At 37.2% G+C, this 19,126-nt stretch overlaps 1 protein-coding gene across 5 annotated transcripts in view; it reads right to left on the minus strand.

The window, feature by feature from the left end:
• LOC131065753 (metal transporter Nramp6) overlaps window positions 1–19,126 on the minus strand; it is a 212,720-nt gene that overhangs the window by 55,304 nt on the left and 138,290 nt on the right. For 4 of the 5 annotated variants that reach the window (XM_058000381.2, XM_058000378.2, XM_058000379.2 and 1 more), the window contains exon 9: window positions 6,769–6,942. The exons of the other annotated variant lie outside the window; for it this stretch is intronic. In XM_058000381.2, coding sequence (XP_057856364.1) covers window positions 6,769–6,942 — 174 coding nt within the window. The remainder of the gene's footprint in view (window positions 1–6,768; window positions 6,943–19,126) is intronic. 5 annotated transcript variants of the gene reach the window in all.

Genomic DNA, 19,126 nt, shown 5'->3' on the forward strand with positions numbered 1-19,126 from the left:
GTTAGCCGACGGGTAGGTAGTTGGAGTCGCGACGGTTGGGTCGCACCCCTTCGGCAGTCATATATTGTACCACCTTCGGGTGTTGAGGGAGGTAATGTTAGCCGTGTCAGATGTAATGTATTGTTAACGACGGATATAATATGAACATCCTTTGACATTAATGGAAAGCTTATTCTGGTACTTCTTTTATATTTACATTGTACATTGCTGTTCAGTTTCTGTATTCTTCCTGTTTACCCAGTGAGGTAAACAATTGTAGGCTTGATGACTGTATTAAAAAGATGCATCTTTGAAGGAATAACTTGGAATTGGATATGGAAATAGAGATGTGCCAAGACAAAGGGAGAGAGGCATAACCCTTGCAAAGAAAAGATTAAAAGGCAAGCTTCATGTTGAAGAAGGGACTAGAAAATTAGACGCTCAAGTGTGTGTAGGTTGATGTGATCTCCAAGGCTGCCCCTTGTAGAGGAACAAGAATCTGGAAAGAAACAATTTGGAAATATTGAATATCATGAGCTTAGTACCAAGGTTTACCAAGTTGGTAAAGTTCTCAAAAGTGAGCAAGGGCACCAAGTTGTCATAGTAAGCCTTCAACTAAATGAGAGAGGAGAATGACATCATCTACAAAAAGTAGAATGGCTATAACCACCACATGTTAAATACAAACGTCATCCATATGAGTGTGTTGCTAAAGAAACACTTTGACATCAATGTAAATGCTAAAGACGCCCTTCTTTGACAACAATGGTACTCAAGAGGTCAAAAAGATTTTAAGTGCAGAACTTCCCAATAGCTATTCATAAAGCCTCCAAGTTGTGGTAATGAGAAGATCAAGAACATTGACATTGCAAAACTCTTTGGAATAGATAGTGTCTCAAAACTGAGTCAAAGGCCTTCTTGAAGTCTATGAAACAACAAAAGATTGTAGAAGACCAGTGACAAGCCTCCTTAGTGATAGCTTGGAGTATAAAAAATGTTGTCAATGATCTAAACAATCTCTTCTAAAGCAAGCCTACCTTTAAGCTCTAAGGTAACGTCTCTCCAAGTGCTCAAGAAACTACATGTCTAACACATTGGCATAAAGTTTAGCATATGTACACCCAATCACAATAGTACTATAATTGCTAGGGTTGATATCTCCAAATTTATGAATCGGACGAATTATGTGATGGGACCAAGCCTAAGGAAAGCCCTAATAAACTACCCCATTAAAAAGTTTTCCAAAGGGAGGGCAAGGGAGCAAACACCATATTTGATGAATTCAGCTTTGAGGCTTCACAATCTACCAATTTTCTGTTGCATATTTGATGAATTCAGCTTCAAGGCCTTCGCAATTAGAGAATTGAATTAAAATCATACTAGAATCACATGACCCTTTTCCTTATAATATGACAACACTCAAGCAAATTTCTGCCAAAAATGTACACTCACAAACTGAAATATCGCAGCAGGCAACTCCATAGTATAATTCACATGCCAAACACCTTTTACTTTCTCAAAATGCATAGACCTCATGCCAAGGCAAGAGATGTTCACTCCTTCCTATGCAATATTACTATCTTCAATCCAAGTCACCTAAGACAAAGTTCAAAGCCATTGTCAATCTCCTGCTGCTTCACTCACAGTAAAAGTGAAATTACTAAAGAAGGGGAAAGGCTTTGAATCCTTATGAAAATCCTACGTGTGAGAGTAAATGGCATTAATTTGTCATTGATGATTTTTTGGAAATAAAATGACAAAAAATGGACTGACAAAGGAAATTAAAACCCCTTGAATATGTTACTTCTTGTAGACAGTAAGTTTCCACATTCCATAATTGTATGGTGAATGTGAGCTTCTGAATTTGACTGTTTTTTCTTTTTTGTTATCAACGTTTCGAATCATACTCTATGATTCATCATTAGGATGAGCTAGAGAAGAGAATAAGTATGAATTGCAGACAAAACCAGCTTAAATAGTGTAGGGGCTTGGTGGGAAGGAGAGGAGGGAAATGCACAAGGATAGATTGGAAAGAATAATAATAAAAGACAAAAAAGTAAGAAAAATAAGAAAGACTACAAAATTGAAAGGAGAAATATTATATATATACATATTTTTCAATCTTGAGTTTTTGACATGACTACAATTTTGCATTTTTTGTATGAACTTGTAAATTTTCCAATGTCAATTTTATCCCTTAAAGATAGAACCCCTTTTACGGACATGTTTATCCATCTTTGGTCTTTGGATATTTATAAGCCTTGCCACAAGGCTCTTGCTTCTACCATGCTAATCTGAAATATTCCTTTTACTAAATTCCCACAATTCCTGAAAGATTTTTTCTTACTAGGAATATGTCTAACCCCAACAATGAGCTCTCAACCTCTTTTTATAGCATTTTGGAGGATATAAAAAAATAATTTCTCTTCTTCCCCCAAAAACATTTTTTTTTTCAAATTAAATAATAATTCATTGTGCAAAGACCCCCCTCATGCTGAGGCATCCCCCTAAAGGCACAACTTAAAACACTTTACTATAAATAACTATACCTTAGTTGCTTTTTTAATATTTCCTCCTTAGGACAACTAAAGTTACAATTATTTAATAATTTAATAAATCACCCAAGTTGGGGAAAGCATCAAAATGAGATAATTGTGAATTGCTAACACTACCATAATATGGAACATTCAACTCCAACCCATTCATACAACAGGGAATTACCTCAAGCCAATTTTTTCTTCTCCAATAACATCATAGATGCTAATGAGGAGGTTATGGAGGACCTCTCAACATGCATTGAGAGGATGGCATCGAAGGTTGAAGTGAGAAATCTCATTATTTCATGTTGCAAAATAACAAGCAAACAAGAGGGAGGCTCTTTTCCTTTCCACTCGCTACTCAAGGGAGATCTACCCACACGCTATGCAACAAAATTTGAAGTCTTTACTTAAATCTGACAAATTACAAATTAAAATTATTAATAAAATATTTCTTGCTTATAAACTTTTGAATATCTTATTCATATTGGGGTGGAAATACTCAAAATCTTCAAAAGCTAGGCCTTCGAATTTTGTCTCAACCTTGTAGTGCTTCTAGCTATGAATACAATTAGACTTTATTTGACACCATTCAGATGAAAAAATGCAAAAATCGGGTTCGACAATGCCTCAATGACCTAGTTTTTTGTGCAATATAAGCTTCAACTTCGTGCAAGAAAGGTGGAAGACAAATTTGGGGAGCTTATTGATATGGATGAGATTGATCCCTATAGTGATTGGACTATGTAGTATGAAGGGCCCTCCTTTTTTACAAGGACAAAATTGTTAATTTCAAGGAGCCGGGCTATGGAGAGTGTTGTAGTAAGAGAAAGAGATTTGATTGGATGATATCAACGTAGGTAAAACCAAACATGAGGCAAAGGAGTCACTACCATCTAGCAACAAGTTGGAGAAACAGGTCCAGCCTTCCAAGCTGAGAAAGGAGCTGCAATCTAGTGTGAGGACTAGACCCTCTCCCCTATTTGTCACTACAACAAAGAAGAGGAAATCATAAAATTTTGTAATTTGTAAATTCCCTAGATATGCCATTTATGATGACGATTTTCAAAAGAAAGATAAAAAATTCAATTCGTATTAATTATCCATTACATTTGCATGACAATACAATTATGTACTCTATTTGTATTCAAATCTGATAAAAAACACTTCTCTAACATTTTATAGACTCATTTGACACATTTTATAGCTATATTTTGCACAAATTGTGTTCTTTTAAGAATTTCAAGTATATTTTAAAGTTGTTGAGTTTTTGCTGAGTTGTGGTCTATTGAGGCCAATTTGAGTCCAACTATGTGAACTATGGTACTTCTAATTCTAAGAGACCTTCTTTTGTTATTTGTGGATATTAACATAATTCCTTACCTTCTATGGTATTTGCAAGGTACATTATTAGTAGATTTTCACCTCTATTAGAGGATCTCTGATCTTGGAGAGTAGGAGGGTTTCCTTGTGTATAAGGTTTGAAGCCACCATGCATCATTACCCACATTCATAAGTTATGGTACTCTCTTGATAGCATTATTTGACATGTTCTCAGTGATCAGGATTCATTATCGTATGGTCTTGCACTTACTACCTCTGATGTTGTCAAAGATTAGAATGACTTCGATGTCAACCGGTATTGTTTTGCGGTGACTACATCTGATATTGATAAACATTATATTGGATCTCAATGAAGATTATCAAGCTTGTTAAACTTGTACTCCAATCTTTATGTCCATTACTTTGCTACAGGTTTCTCATTTTTACTTGTAAATCTACTTCTAGTCCCTTAATCTTTTTTTCTCAATAACTTGGATTAATATAATTTATTATTACTTTGCTCCTTATATGGAGGCCTAAAGGAAGTTCATGAGTGGTGTTGACTGGTGTCAGCTGTTGGATCATTTCTGCTAATGCACATGCAGGGAATGGAGATGCTAATGCTAGGATATGAGGAACTTGATTATTTGGTAGGTTGATATCACATTTTTTTAATAAAATGAGTAGCCAACCTTAAATAAGGATTGCTCAATCTGCATCAATGTTCTATTGTTGTCTATATAAATGTCTATACAAAAAATTATATGTGCAGCTAATAGAATACTCTGTAAAGCAGATAGATGATAAAAGATGCATATATACAGGGGAATAAGCAAACAACCTGTTGAATGGTTTCATAAAATTAGATATGAATGGATGACAAGATATTCACTAGAATAAAAATTTGGTTAATTTAGAAACTTAGTGAGGAGAAAAGACTTGCCAGGACACTAATCAATATATGCAATCAGACAAGCAGACTTTTGAGGCAGAAATCTAATATCTTTGAGAGCACAGATAAGCACAAGAAATGGTACGCAAAATTTCAATCCTTTGAGAGAAAATGTTCAAGAGATGATATCTATATGTGATACAGTAGAATAGCAGCACAATTAGTAGAAGAGACTAGTGAGGACCATAATAAGGATATGCAATCAGGTGAAGGGATTATGATCAGATTTCTCCTTCAGAAATATTTATAACAATTTGTGAAAGCCCTTACTTCAAGAGAAACGATGCATACTAATGTTCATTTTGAATGAACACAATCAATACCTTGCAAACACTAGAGCAAATTTTCAAAAATTGCATGTATGTGATACAGTAGAATATCAAGGCAATGTGGAAATTGATGTATTTAAACACAACAGTTATAGTTACTTCAAAGAGCACTAATATTAGCAGAAGAACAGTCTATTCATTAATAGACATAAGATTTTACAGTCCTGTTGGTTTACCATGTTTATTCTTCGATTAGGAACAGGTGCTTTAAAATAAAAGTAAGCCTTCATTAAACTTAAAACACAGAATGGAAGTTGAGAGAACATAGAGTAAAATAGAAGCGACAACAGAGACGTTCTAGGAAAACCCTTTTAGGTGAAAAACCTAGCAAGAAGAGAGTTTCAATGTCTTACCAGTAACAGAAATATTACAATACAATCTCAGAGATGAACCTTTCTTAGTGGATCGTCAATCTTTAATTCAGAAGACAATCCAAGAGCATCACCCTACATCCACCAAGTGCAATAGCAGCAGTCCTCTAAACAACTAAAGAATTCAATGCCTAGTCTCCACATTTCAAACCTATAATGATCAAACCACCATCCTATGATTTGTTTATACAAGCAAGAGGCTAGCCTGAAAATCACTAGCATGAGCTTGCACATGACACCTAACATAGTCGATCCAAGGTGATTCCATGAAGTGACAAAAATTCCAACAACCTCTTTACCCATTCCAAGCTAAATCCAAAGTAGCTACTTGCACATTTCATCTACAGGCTCAAAATAAGTGATTCCTCTTAATCAATTTGTATTCTCGTGAAGTATGGCATCCCATTTGTTTAGCTACTGTGTTTTGTCCTATAACTCACCTAAACAATGTTTCATACAACATGGCATGTGTCCTAGGTTTCTCCTATTTGCCTTGGGCATCCACTCATCATGGGGATTAAATTTTCATAATTTACAGTCCTACACACTTGGTAAATCAACTAGGATGTCTTCCCGTCCCTAGGTAAACCACATGAATGAACAAATTTGTTATGCATGGTGTACAACCTTCTCAACAAGTCCATGAAATTTAGTAGATATATTGTGCATCCTATGCTTTGTTAAAAATATGATAGTATTCACAAAATCTAAGAAAATTGATTTGGCAATGGTTTTGGTAGCTTCTATCCAAGCATATTTCTCACTTCCAAGATTAAACAGGGATATTTAAATGTAAATATATAAATCAATGGAAATATAAATCAAGATGGTTATCAGTCGGAATTGATAAAAACTGTTTGGCAAGCTCCAATCGCATTTCAATTGCAACAAGATAAATATTTTAGAGTTGCATACCTTTATTAAATATATGGCAGAATATTCCTCTTTAATGCCATCTAGCAGTTATTGAACTTAAATCCAAAGAAATATGGTGAAATGATTTTATCAGGACTTAGAAGTTATGTCAGATCATCTAGAAAATTCACATATCAAAAAATAAATAAACAATGTATCTTCAACTTCTCTTTTAGTTTTCTACCTAATAATCTATAAATATGCAAAATGGCTTCTGACTTGCCTTCCTTTTAGTTCCCCGGTATCTCAAGCACAAAACTTTCTTTAAAGGAATTTTAACTTTTTAGTCTGAACTTAAATGGTAGGCAAACATTTCACATTTATCCTTAGTAATTAAAATGTATTTTATTTTACTAGCATACTTTTAGCAAGAAAGGTGCATGGTTCAGATCAAGGCTACTGCAGTTTTTTTTATCTTCATCTGAAAGCCCTGTACTGCTACAGACAGCTCCACTAACTGATACAACAGCAACATTGATTGCAAAAGACAACAGAAGAGCCAAACTGCATTCAATAATATTGTATCTGCATCCATCCTACAAAGCAAAAATATAAAGAAATAAGATTCAAAATTAATCTACAAGAATTTGCAACAACTGAGAAATTTAAATGATTTTACACTTTGTGATGCAGTGGGCTCACAAATTCTCCATAATAAAATGAATATGTGCAAAATAACACATGCAGATACATCTATTTTCTTGTTTGCAACTTAGAGCATACACTAAGAATTATGTCTGACAGGAACAAGACAGTTTGTAAGCATAAAATATTTTTGTATCAATAAGAAAGATTGGAGATTGTTCAAGATCAGAAAGAGAGTTCAATTGATCCATGGCCCAGGAGTTCCTAGAGGATCACACATTAAAAAGAATTCTTATGCATCATAAACCAAAGTGATGAATATGATTGAGTACGACAACCATACAAATCAGAATGCCACAACAGAAAGATCATATAAACAATGAAAAACACTATCAGAATGAAACACTCTGCTAGAACTGTAAAAAGCAATTGTATTATGCCGTGTACAGTTATTTCAAAGCTCTTGTGTATCAAACAAAAGTGTTTGTGTCTTTGAGCCTATCATGTTTATTATGCATATTCAAAGATATAACTATGTCACAATCATATACAAGAGAAGAAGACAAGGAGACATTACACCAGTTACAAGAACCACAACAGCTCACCTTTAATTCTCTCTTTTGTCTTATCTGCATGTGCTGAATAGCTATGCTAAACAGGGATGACATTGTCAGAACTGTGCAGCATATTATATTGAGAGTTCAGACTTCACGGTAAGACCACATGTGGTCGGGATGACTGAATCTGGTGCGAAAGATGGAATGTGTCAAAAAAGACCGTTGTTGTACCATTAAATGATCAAAGTGTCGGATACTTATATATTAGCCATCCTTCCATGAGAATAATCGTCCCCATTGTGGCACAACGAGTCACATTGAAACATGATTATGAGACTTGGACTCGGCTCAAACTCAGCAAGCTAATGGAATCAGTGGTCAAACTCAAAAGAGACTTGGCAATTTGAAAAATCCATGAAATATAGAGAATTTTAAGCATTTAATAATATCATCATACACACATCAACAAATAAACTTTAGAGACAAACTAATCAAATAGTAGCTACTTTGATCACATACATGTTAGATTCTATGAGAAGAGAGAACTGACTGAAGAACTAATGTCAGTCATAGAACACATGCAACTCCAAGCAATAGATGATCAAAGATCAAAATAGCTGAATGAAGAGAAATCTGAAATTAGAGAAAATAGAGACAAAGAAGAACTTTGAGAAGACTCTCACCAAGCTATCACTGAACTAGTGCAGGTGAGAGTATAGTGCATATTATATAGAAAAATAATAGTATATACATTCAAGTGGTGTATTAACTCACACTCCCCATAAAAGGTCGGAGGTTTTACCTACTTGGTAAATTACAAAACATGTGGCCTAACCTCCTTACAAGAAAACAAAAAAGGAGTTATAAAGGTGGCACATAAAGCCGAAAGAGGGTGCGAAAGCCAACTACCCCATAACCCCACTTAGGAAATGACTAAATAGTGGTTATGTGAGGTGGCATAACAAGCCAAAAGGGGGTGTGAAACTCAACTACCCATGTGAGGTGGGAGTTACACATTTAGCTAGATTATTTCGCCATGTGTCCTCATATTAACCACTCCTAATAGCCTAAGCAAGCTTAAATAATGTGTAGGAAAATAAATACCCCCTAACATAAGGAAAAATAAAAAACCTACACTAACACCCAAACGTAGCTTAGGTGGGTGAAAAGATGGTTCTTGGCAAATGAGGCCATGTTAGGTACCCATGTACATAGAGATCCCCCCAAAAGAAGACCCCCATAAGATGAATAGCCCCCCTAAATAGAAAGAGAAAAATGAAGAACTAAGAAGTCCCTCCTGAAGTAGACACCTGCCGCATCCCAACCAAAGCTCATAAATGAAGGAACTTGCTTTCGATGAAGGATTTGGTGAAGGTGTTCACAGTGTGCTCCAATGTAGAACAATACTTAAGATCAATGATGGCTTCTTGAATTGGCTCTTGAATGTAGTGCATATGTATCTCAATGTGTTTTGTCTTTTGGTGATGAACTGGATTTCTTGAGATCTGTATAGCATTCTGATTATCAAAAAAGATGACTATAGGCTTTTTGACTGGAATACCAAACTCAATTAGAATATTTTGAAGTCACATAGCCTCAGTTGTGGCATTGACTACCCCTCGACACTCGGCCTCTATTGATGAAAGAGTAATTGCAAACTGCTTCTTGCTTAACCAATAAACTGGACCAGAACCAAGTGAGAAGCAATACCCTAAAGTAGACTTGCAATCCTGAGAATCACTAGCCCAATTTGAATCTGTATATCCCACCAAGTCAATATCCACGCGTATTGCATATTGAATTCCATAATTGTGAGTACCCTGAATGTAGTGGAGGATTCGCTTAGCTACTTTCCAATGCAACTCATATGGCTCCTACATGAATCTAGAGACTATGCCCACAGCATATGAAGAGCACTTAGCCTCAAGTTTGACCCCTAACAAAAATGGAGTCGGTGCAGGCTTACAGTCAACCAAGTGAAATCTAGAGAGCATATCAAGTGCATACTTGGGTTGTCCAAGGAAGATACCTGAAGATCACTGAGTGATCTCAATTCCCAAGAAGCAGTGCAAAAGACCCAAGTCTGACATCAAAAATCTATCATGTAGAGTAGTTTTCATTGCCTTGATGGTCAATGAGTGACTCCTTGTGATCAACAAGTCATCAACATAGAGAACCAAAAATGTGAGAGTTTCATCGTATTGTAGAATGTATACGTGTGAATCGTAATGGAATCGAGTGAAACCAACCGTCAAAAGGAATGAGTCCATCTTGGCATACGAAACTCGAGGAGCCTGTTTGAGGCCATAGAGAAACTTTTGAAGTCGACACACAAGTGAGGGATCTTGAACAAACCCATTTGGTTGCTCCATGTAGATTTTCTCTTAAAGGTCACCATGAAGAAAGGCATTCTTCACATCCATCTGATGCACTTCCCAACAATGGGCTGCAGCTATAGCAAGGACAACTTGAATGGAATAGATCTTCACAACTGGTGCAAAAGTCTCAGAGTAGTCAATTCCAAGAACCTCGGAGAATCCTTTTGCTACCAACCAAGCCTTATACAGTTATACTTATCAACCAACCCATCTGTAGCAAATTTTGTTCGATAGATCCACTTGCATCAAACAAGTTTCCTTCCCTTAGGAAGAGGGACTAAATCCCATGTGTGATTCCATTCTAAGGAATTGAACTCTTCTTGCATTGCATCATCCCACTCAGGAATACTTGAAGCTTCTCAAAAAGGCTGGGGATCAAAAGTTGAAGCAATGAAGAGATGTGGAACTTGCTGAAATTGTGACCTTGTTCTTCTTGGATCTGATGGATCACCCAACCAATCACATACTGACACAATTTTTTGTCGAGCCCAAAGAGGCACTAAGGCTAGAGAGTCTGTGGGAGAATTATCAACCTTTGAATGATGACTATGAGAGGAATGTGAATCTTCATCATCACTGTCGCCATCTAAAGTGGAGGAAGAAGACTCCTCATTAAGATTAGAAGGATTAAGATCCTCCCAATGTGATAGTGGATGGAGAAGTGGATGAAGAAGAACTAGAAGAATTCTCCTCAAAACGAACACTCCTCTCAATGAACAACTCATGAGTGGTTGAATGGAGAAGCATATACCCTTTGACATCATTTGGATACCCAACAAATATGCAAGGCTTGCTCTGTGGATCCATAGACTTACGTTTCTCTGCTCGAATGTGGGCCCATGCAAGAGAACCAAACACTCTGAAGTGCTTAATTGTGGGTTTCTGACTAGTCCAACATTAAAAGGAGTTACCCCCTTCACAGCTTTGTGAGGAACTCGGTTTAGAATGTAACACACACAATTGATGACCTTTGCCAAATACTAAGGTGCCAAAGAATTGGAATGAATCATACATTTAGCCGTCTCCTTCAGGGACCTGTTCTTGCATTCTGCGACACCATTCTACTGAGAACTGTATGCAACTGTGCGCTGCATGTTGATACCTTCTAAAGCACAAAACTATTTAAACTGATTGTCAACAATGAACATATTCACCCCCATTATCTGTACGCAGAATCTTAATGAACTTCCCAAATTGTTTCTCTACAAAAGCTTTAAAATCTAGAAAATTCTCGAAGACCTCAAAATTTTGTTGGAGAAAGTAAACGCATGTATATCTAGAAAAGCCATCAATAAATGTCAACATATCTAGCCCTGCTGAAAGATGGTTGTCGAAATGGTCCTGCCAAGTCACTATGTACCAACTCCAATCGTTGTGTAGCTCTCCATGCTTTGCCTTTATCATACTTCTCCTCGGGAGGCTTACCAAGAATGCATCCCTAGCAAACTCCATCATAAAATCAAATAAAAGGCAACCCTAAAACCATGTATTGTTGACTGAGTTGTTGCAAGTAACAGTAGTTCAAGTGGCCAAATTGTTGATGCCACAAACAACTCCCATTCCTCATAAAAATATGGTAGATGTCATTACTCATTAATGATGAAAAAATAAGGGGCATCATTTTAAATAAAAAAGTAGCCGACACGAAGGCCAAAATTGAGGAGCAGCATGAAATATGGAGAAGAGTTGCACCATCATGAATGATGGTTGTATAGATAGGAGGAATGTGCTAAATTTCTTTCGTTTTTTCTCAGCCAAATGTATTTCTTGAAATTTGTTGATTTAGTGGTTAGTATTTTTAACTTCTATTTTATTGTTAGCATAAGCATTTCAAATTTTATTGTTTCTTTCTTAGGTGGCACAATTTTATTGAAATGCATTGATTCTTTTTAAACACAAAAAATACAAAATTATTTTGTGAGGTGTTAGAGTAAGTCTTGGCCAAGGTGAATGAGGAGAATGTTGTGCAAATAGTTCCAAATAATGCAACAAATTATGTTGTTGTAGGTAGATTTCTCATGGATAAGTTCCCATCCTTATTTTGGATGCCTTGTGCTATTTTTTGTCTTGACTTCATATTAGAGGATCTTGGCAAAATCCCATGCATCAAAGCATGTGTCAAGCATGCTAAAAACATTTGCAAATACATATACAATTATTCTTGGGTCCTCAGCCTAATGAAGAAATATAGAGATAAGTAGGAATAGCTTGCCTCAAAGACCTTTATTTGTTATATAGAAAAATAATAGCATATACATCCACAAGGTGTATTAACTCCCACTCCCCATAAAAGGTGGGAGGTTTTACCTACTTAGTAAATGCCAAAACATGCGGCATAACCTCCTCACATGAGAACAAAAAAGGAGTTATAAAGGTGGCACATAAAGCCAAAAGAGGATGAGAAACCCAACTACCCCATAACCCACTTAGGAAATGACAAAATAGTGTTTATGTGAAGTGGCACAACAAGCCAAAAGGGGGTGTGTAGCTCAACTAGCCATGTGAGGTGGGAGTTACACATTTAGCTAGATTATTTCGCCATGTATCCTCATATTAACCACTCCTAATACCCTAAGCAAGGTTAAATAAATGTGTGGGGAAATAAATACCCCCTAACATAAGGAAAAATAAAAAACCTACACTAACAATACATAGGTATACATTGATCACATGAGTGTAAAAGTGGACTTTTGCTATATGAAAACACATTTTTTAATATAACTTCTTTTGGGATGTTCCAAAGTCGGAATTGTGCATAAGGCACAATGATAATTGCAACGGAAATGATCCTTTCTCAAGATTCAAGTTAAGAACTCAGACTCAGATTGAGATTGGTAATATACGACTCAAAGGCGTGTTGCTTCCTCGCTGGTGTCAGATTCACAATACACCTCACTCAAAATTCACTTGTCCAATATGTGAAGAGGCTATCAACTAAGTCAGATCAGATTATTAGAGCCTACAAAGGAATGCATTATAGATAGAATCTGGAGTGTCTATCTTGAACAAATGAAGTCGGCATCATTGAAAGAGAAAAACATTGCAACACCATCCGATGGTAATGGACATGAAATACAAGTAGATAGCGCAACCAAACCCAATGATCCAATCATTCAAGAGGGGGACAACATTTCCTGAATCCCACTGGAAGAAGATATTGGAGTCTATCAAAGATGCCATAGAAGACCTTCAAGAAATGACAAGTCATATTCAATGCTTGGAAGCATCAGCACATGGGGATCAAATTGTTGTTGCAAGTGAAAAAAGACATCTGCAAGATAGAGAAAACCATTTTAGTACCTCTCATTAAGGAGAAAATTTTGGTTGATGTTTGATCTTGCAATAGAAAAGTAACCAAAAGGAGTGATCCTCAATGAAGAAGTTCAATCATGCATGGACAAGATGGGAGAAATGATAAGCAACCTAAGGCAAGAAGATTATGTGAGAGTTAGTGGGCCGCCGAGATGGAAGCAGGGTACGAAGAGCAATTCGGGTCGGTGCTCGACCCCTACTCAAAATCTAGGAAGAACTGCTAAAAGAAACTGAGATATGTGAGATGTCGACCAATGAACAAGTTGTCGTGATAGAAGTGAAGAATGAAGAGCGATTCGGGTTGGGGATCAACTTGTTATCAAATATTTAAAAGGAGTTAGCTGGAGAAATGTCCCATATTTCCAAGTTCCCATTCAAATCCAGCTCACACCACAGTTTGCCCACCATTGAGTGTGATCCCAATCTACATATTTCAGATGCAAGTCGGATTGTACACCACCAACTTCAACCTCCTAATGAAAGTGTAGATGATATGCAAGAATTCTTGCCCAAGGACGAAGACCACCAGGTTGTCTCTTTCCTTACTTTTGAGTTTGAAAGCTATGAATTTGACTACAAAAATTTAGGAAGAACAACTTGTTTATGGATTAATCATGGTCTGGATGAGTTGCCCCAATTATTAATCTTTCCTTAAGTTTTGCTTGAGTTTGAGATTTGTACTGTGAATGAATACTTTTTTGAGTTTAAAGATGAATTTGCAAGGCTTCGAAGTTTCGAACCATGACTAATGCCATGTTGCTCCTGCACATCCTGAGAAATCATGTTAGTTGTATATACTTAGGTCTTGTGAGTATTGTTCGTTCAAAATTTTTGTTCCTATTTAGAGTAGCTTTCCAATCGTCATTGTCTTTTAGTTTAGGTTTTCGTTGAGGGATCCCATTTGTGAGAAAGACGTTATCTTAAACCCGCTCAAGCGTCTATACTTAGTTATGTTTAGTCCATTTCTTGGATAACTATTTATGAAGTGCTTTAGAATCAAATTGTTCTTGAATCTTAACCAATTTTATCATTTGGTTAGGACTTGTACTTGACTCGGAGGGGAATCACTTATTGTGTTTTGACACCAATATCTTGTGATTACTATATTTTTACGCGCTTAGTCAATTGCTCTAAGTCATTGAGGTTTCCTTAGGAGAAGTCGTGGCTAGTGAAAAATCCTAAATCTTGCTTCAAAGCCACTGAAATTCTCAAACCCATTGTGAGCTTCATTGCTTACGAGCCAATTGCACAATTGATGGAAAAAAAAGAAAAGCAATATCAAATGAAAAGAAAAATCAAAGTCATTGGCTTTGGGAATTTACAAATATCTCCACCGGGGCTAGGATGCCAAGCTAGCAGTGGAGCAATGTTCATGGGAATTACACCAATAACCTTGTCGGGGCTATGGACGCCTGACTGGCAGCGAGGCAATGTCTACGATGCTTTTGAAGTCAAGATAATTACGCAGCCTACCACGGTAGATTCTAGGAGCATTAAGGGTCTTATGAGCCGGAATGAATTCAATTGCACACAATTGGGTAATCCGAGATTGAGTGACTTGATCCAATATGAGATTATGCTTCCTTTTCGAGTATGTTTTCTAGTCCTTTGATAGGTTGTATGGAATTTTCCAAAGATTTCGTGTATGGATTAGGTTTTATCTTTGAAGTGTTCAGGAACACTTATTCAAATTGGTCCTAGATGTTGTGACGTTTTCCCACATCAACCCATTGCAAATGGGGACCCCCTCTTTTCGCTGAAAAAACCAAATCTTTTGTAGTCAGTGTCATCTCCTGACCTCGAGGAATGAGTAATAAGGTCTTGTTGGTCTGGATTCTGGCCTTTGGAAGTAATGAAGTGAGTAAGTAGTGTTGTGCATTATGCACACCCCACCCTGCTTCATAGGGGACCCCTGTTGTTTTTTGAAAATCTGCCCAGAGAGAAGTAGAATCGACCAAGCTCTTTGAAAATCGCACAAACTGGCTCAAAGTCCCGAGTTTGGCAAAACAAAATTACTCTCTTAATTGAAAATCCCCGAACTTAGTACAAGGAGGCGTTGGAAGTAAAATAGAAACACGCATTTCAAATGAAATTCGCCCAAAAGGAAAGGTAAAGTCGCGCGATTTCTTCTGAAATCTTGAAATTTGAATCAAAGACCAAGTGAAACCCTTGCCAGATCACAGAGAAAAAGCGAAGTTCGGCAAAGTGAAACCAAGTCAAAATCGCACATGCCCTAAATCACGCAAGGCAACCAATATAGCCGAGTTTAATTAAGTGAAAGGGAGCTGAGAAAATCGCACCTTTTAGGGCCAAGACCCGAGTTTCACAAAGAGGTCGCTTTGATCGAAGTTCACGAATTTTATTATGAGCTATTTTGGCATATTTAAGCTCGGGCCTTTTCTAGGTTTTGTGAGCTAGAGGTGCGAAGCAAACATCCTCTCATTTCCTTTTAGAGAACCGAATTCCTTCTTGCAAAGGGGACGTAACAAAGTTGGTGTTTTGGTGGAAGAGGAGTCAACCAAAGTTTGCACAAAGCCCAAGTTTTGCAAAAAGAAAACAAGCTAAACTAAATCGCACAAATTTGCTTAAAACCCCGAAATTCAAATCAAATGGGCGAATAGGCAAATTCGACCCTTTATCAAATTTTGTGACTACATCAAAGTTCGGTGTATTCGGTTTCAAAAGAAAGTTCGCGCATTTCAAGTGAATTAGCCGGATTTGCACTTAGCAATAGGGCGTCTAATAGCATAAGTTAGGCGTTAGGACTTAAAAACCAAAATCGCCCAAAACGACTGAAGTGGCCGAAATTTCTCAAAGATGTGACATATAAAACAAATCGCACAAAACAAGGGAAAGTGTCGAATTTCATAATTTTGGCGTTTGAAACTAAGGCAAAGTCAAAATTGCCTAGAATATACAAAGGCCTGAGTTTAAAGAGAGGCATTATAAATCGCTCATTCCTATGAAAAAGCCCAATGTTGTGTTTTGAAAACTAAAGTGAAAGGGTGCATTAAAAAGGCAAAATCTCACATTTAAGCGAAAGTGGCTGATATTGGTCACAAGTAAAAGGGCGTCTAGATTAAGGTTCACTCATTCGATTAGAACTTCCCGAGTTTGCAAACAAGAGTATGGGGCATTGTTGACGTGTATTTTGTACACAATCATACACAGAATAAAATACCGACAGGCATCTTATCCTCTCTTGAGAAAATAGTCTCTAACTGCTGAAGATCTGCAAAAAGGATCAGTTAGATGGACTCCAAGGTTCTTTTAGTGGGGTCTCCACGTGTGGACAAGCTTTTTTAGTGGTATGATGTGATTTGCTGTTTCCTCCAAGGCGTCTTACGGATTCCAAAGGCTCGAAGATTTTACTAATTTAAAAAGAACTTTCAAAAAAAATGGCAAAAGGACAGGGTTTAAGGAAGTCTAATCTAGCCTAGCCCTATGAACGACTTAGCATGAATGAGATTTGGCAAGACTCAACCAACTTCAATTTTGCCATAAGATAACAACTCAATTGAAATTAGTGCGATCTTCTAAGGTAATAATGGTGTTCAATGCATCAAAGACCAAGGACACTACTATGAAGGTACATATCCTAGATGCGAAAATGCTTGAAGGTTAAGGACTCAAAATGTTTTCCAGTCGACCACGCAAGGCGTTCCTACAATCAGCAAGAAGCTAGTGGTTTGGATAGCGAATCCTACCAAATATCAAATCTCACACTTAGTCTTTCAAATTAGCAACTACTTTGATTGAGCGTGATTCAAGTACATCCAACAACCATGAAGATAACTTATGAAATTTGCAACAAAACACCATAACTTCAATATTTTATTGATTTCCAAGTCATCATATACAACAATTGCTTGAATTTCTCTCTTCAAGACTCAATCTTGCTACAAAATAAAATTGCTTCTAACTCTAATCTCTCTATTACATCAACTATTATCTCTCACACTTATTCACTATTTTTCTATTACCAAATGAAATGAAAAATGGGGGTATAAATAGCATCCCCAGTTACAATGAAAGGTCCAGATTGAAAATAAATCAATGGACAAGATCATGACACCTAAACCCTAATTAGGGTTTGTTACAAATGACCTCCTTTTTACTGAACAACATTAAATACATAGCCAAATATTAAATTTGGCACCAAAATCTAGGAGGTATCAACCAATGAGAAATAAGATGTCATGTCATCTGTAACAACCTTTCATCTAGAATCTTATTCCCTTTCCAATTCTCTTTCTTAGCATATGCAATGAATTTTGTCACGATTCCTTCGATTTCTGTGCTTGGAATTTCGGGAAGATTCTTGATACTCTCTTCTAAGTGGATAACCTGATCAAATGCATCTAGAAGAGCTGTGTCCCAAGTAGGTTCAAGTTCCTTTGTTTTATCAATCAGGAGCATGGTGGCATACATCTGATCATACTACTCATCTGTAACATCTGCGTCCTTGTGAAAGATGATCTTGATTCTATCCTCAAATTCTTGTATATCCACATCTGTCTCGACCTCGATCCTTCTGCCAAGAATGGTACGAAGTACCTCAAATACTCTGTCCTGGATCGGATTGATCACCTCCTCAACTTGACCACATCTAACACTGATGTCCTCAAAGAGAACACTCTTTATATGGAGTAAGGTTGACCACTGAAACAAACTGTGAGAATCACCTTCTAAGATCCTCTCTTGTGCTAAAATTCTTCTGGATGTGTGTCTTATATCTTTCAAGACAGGGATGACAACGTCCTTGGTATGGGCAAATGCAGCTACTGTTGCCATCAATCTGTGAATAATCTCAAGAACTTGGATAGCCTGATGGGTGATCTTCGACATCCTTGTAACAAACTCAATGGCCACCGTGTGAGATCTATCCATCCAACTACATGTACGCTGGACCAGGTTCCTGAATCTTTCTGCTTCATTGATTGATTGAAGGGGCAATGCCTGCAATGGTGATCTAACTGGATCCTGACGTCCCAAAGGTTCATTGATGTGACTGAAATATGTCCTCCATGCACCGACCTCTTTCTCAAGCTTTCTATTCTTTTCTACTTCTTCTCTAAACTTGTCCTTCAATGCCTCAAATGTGTCGGTGGCATCATCTAAAGTCTGCTCTGCTGTGGATGGTCCTAACTCAATAGTCTGTATATGATAGTCTTCTGCTAGGATCTCACCCTCATATTTGTCTGCTGTCGGTGTAGCTATCTGCAGTTTTCTAGATCCAGTCTCATCTCGAATCATCTTGGACATCTTTGTAGCCTTCTTCTTCTCTGTTGTCATATGTGAACGTCCCACGAGGCTCTCTAAATCAATTGCACTGTCCTCGTCCTCAATTACGATCACCTTAGTCAATCTTTCCTTCAACCAATCTGGGATATTTGATCTTGTCTCTTGAACTTGAATTTCTTTATGTACTATTTCTTCTTGTCTGGGAGGAGATGTCACTTCATTATCATTATCTAAATCATAGTCTTGGAGAGATCCATCGGATGAAACATGCTGTGCCTGTCCTTTCTCCTGTCTATCATTCTGTACCATTGATTCCATGGACTCTTCCACTCGAACTGTTCTATCCTCTGGTCTGGAAGAAGTACCAGGTGCTTGATCTTTGTTGGCACCTTGCTTTTTCTTGGAAGACTCTTTCTTTTCTGATCTTTCCTTTCTCTTCGAACCTCTCGAATGGAGATTGCCCTCACTGGCACATCGAAGGTTACCTTCACCTGAATTCCTAGGATTAGGATTGCCTTCACTAACACTGGCTCCACCTTCGGCTGGTTTCTCTTCCAAAGTAAAAGACATGGCTATGCCTTGTTCTCTCAACTTCTGATGCTGAACGTCTACCCATCTGCGAGTACAAGACAAGACTGGTGCCA

This window comes from Cryptomeria japonica, chromosome 7, assembly GCF_030272615.1.
Source record: "Cryptomeria japonica chromosome 7, Sugi_1.0, whole genome shotgun sequence".
Lineage (NCBI taxonomy): Eukaryota > Viridiplantae > Streptophyta > Pinopsida > Cupressales > Cupressaceae > Cryptomeria > Cryptomeria japonica.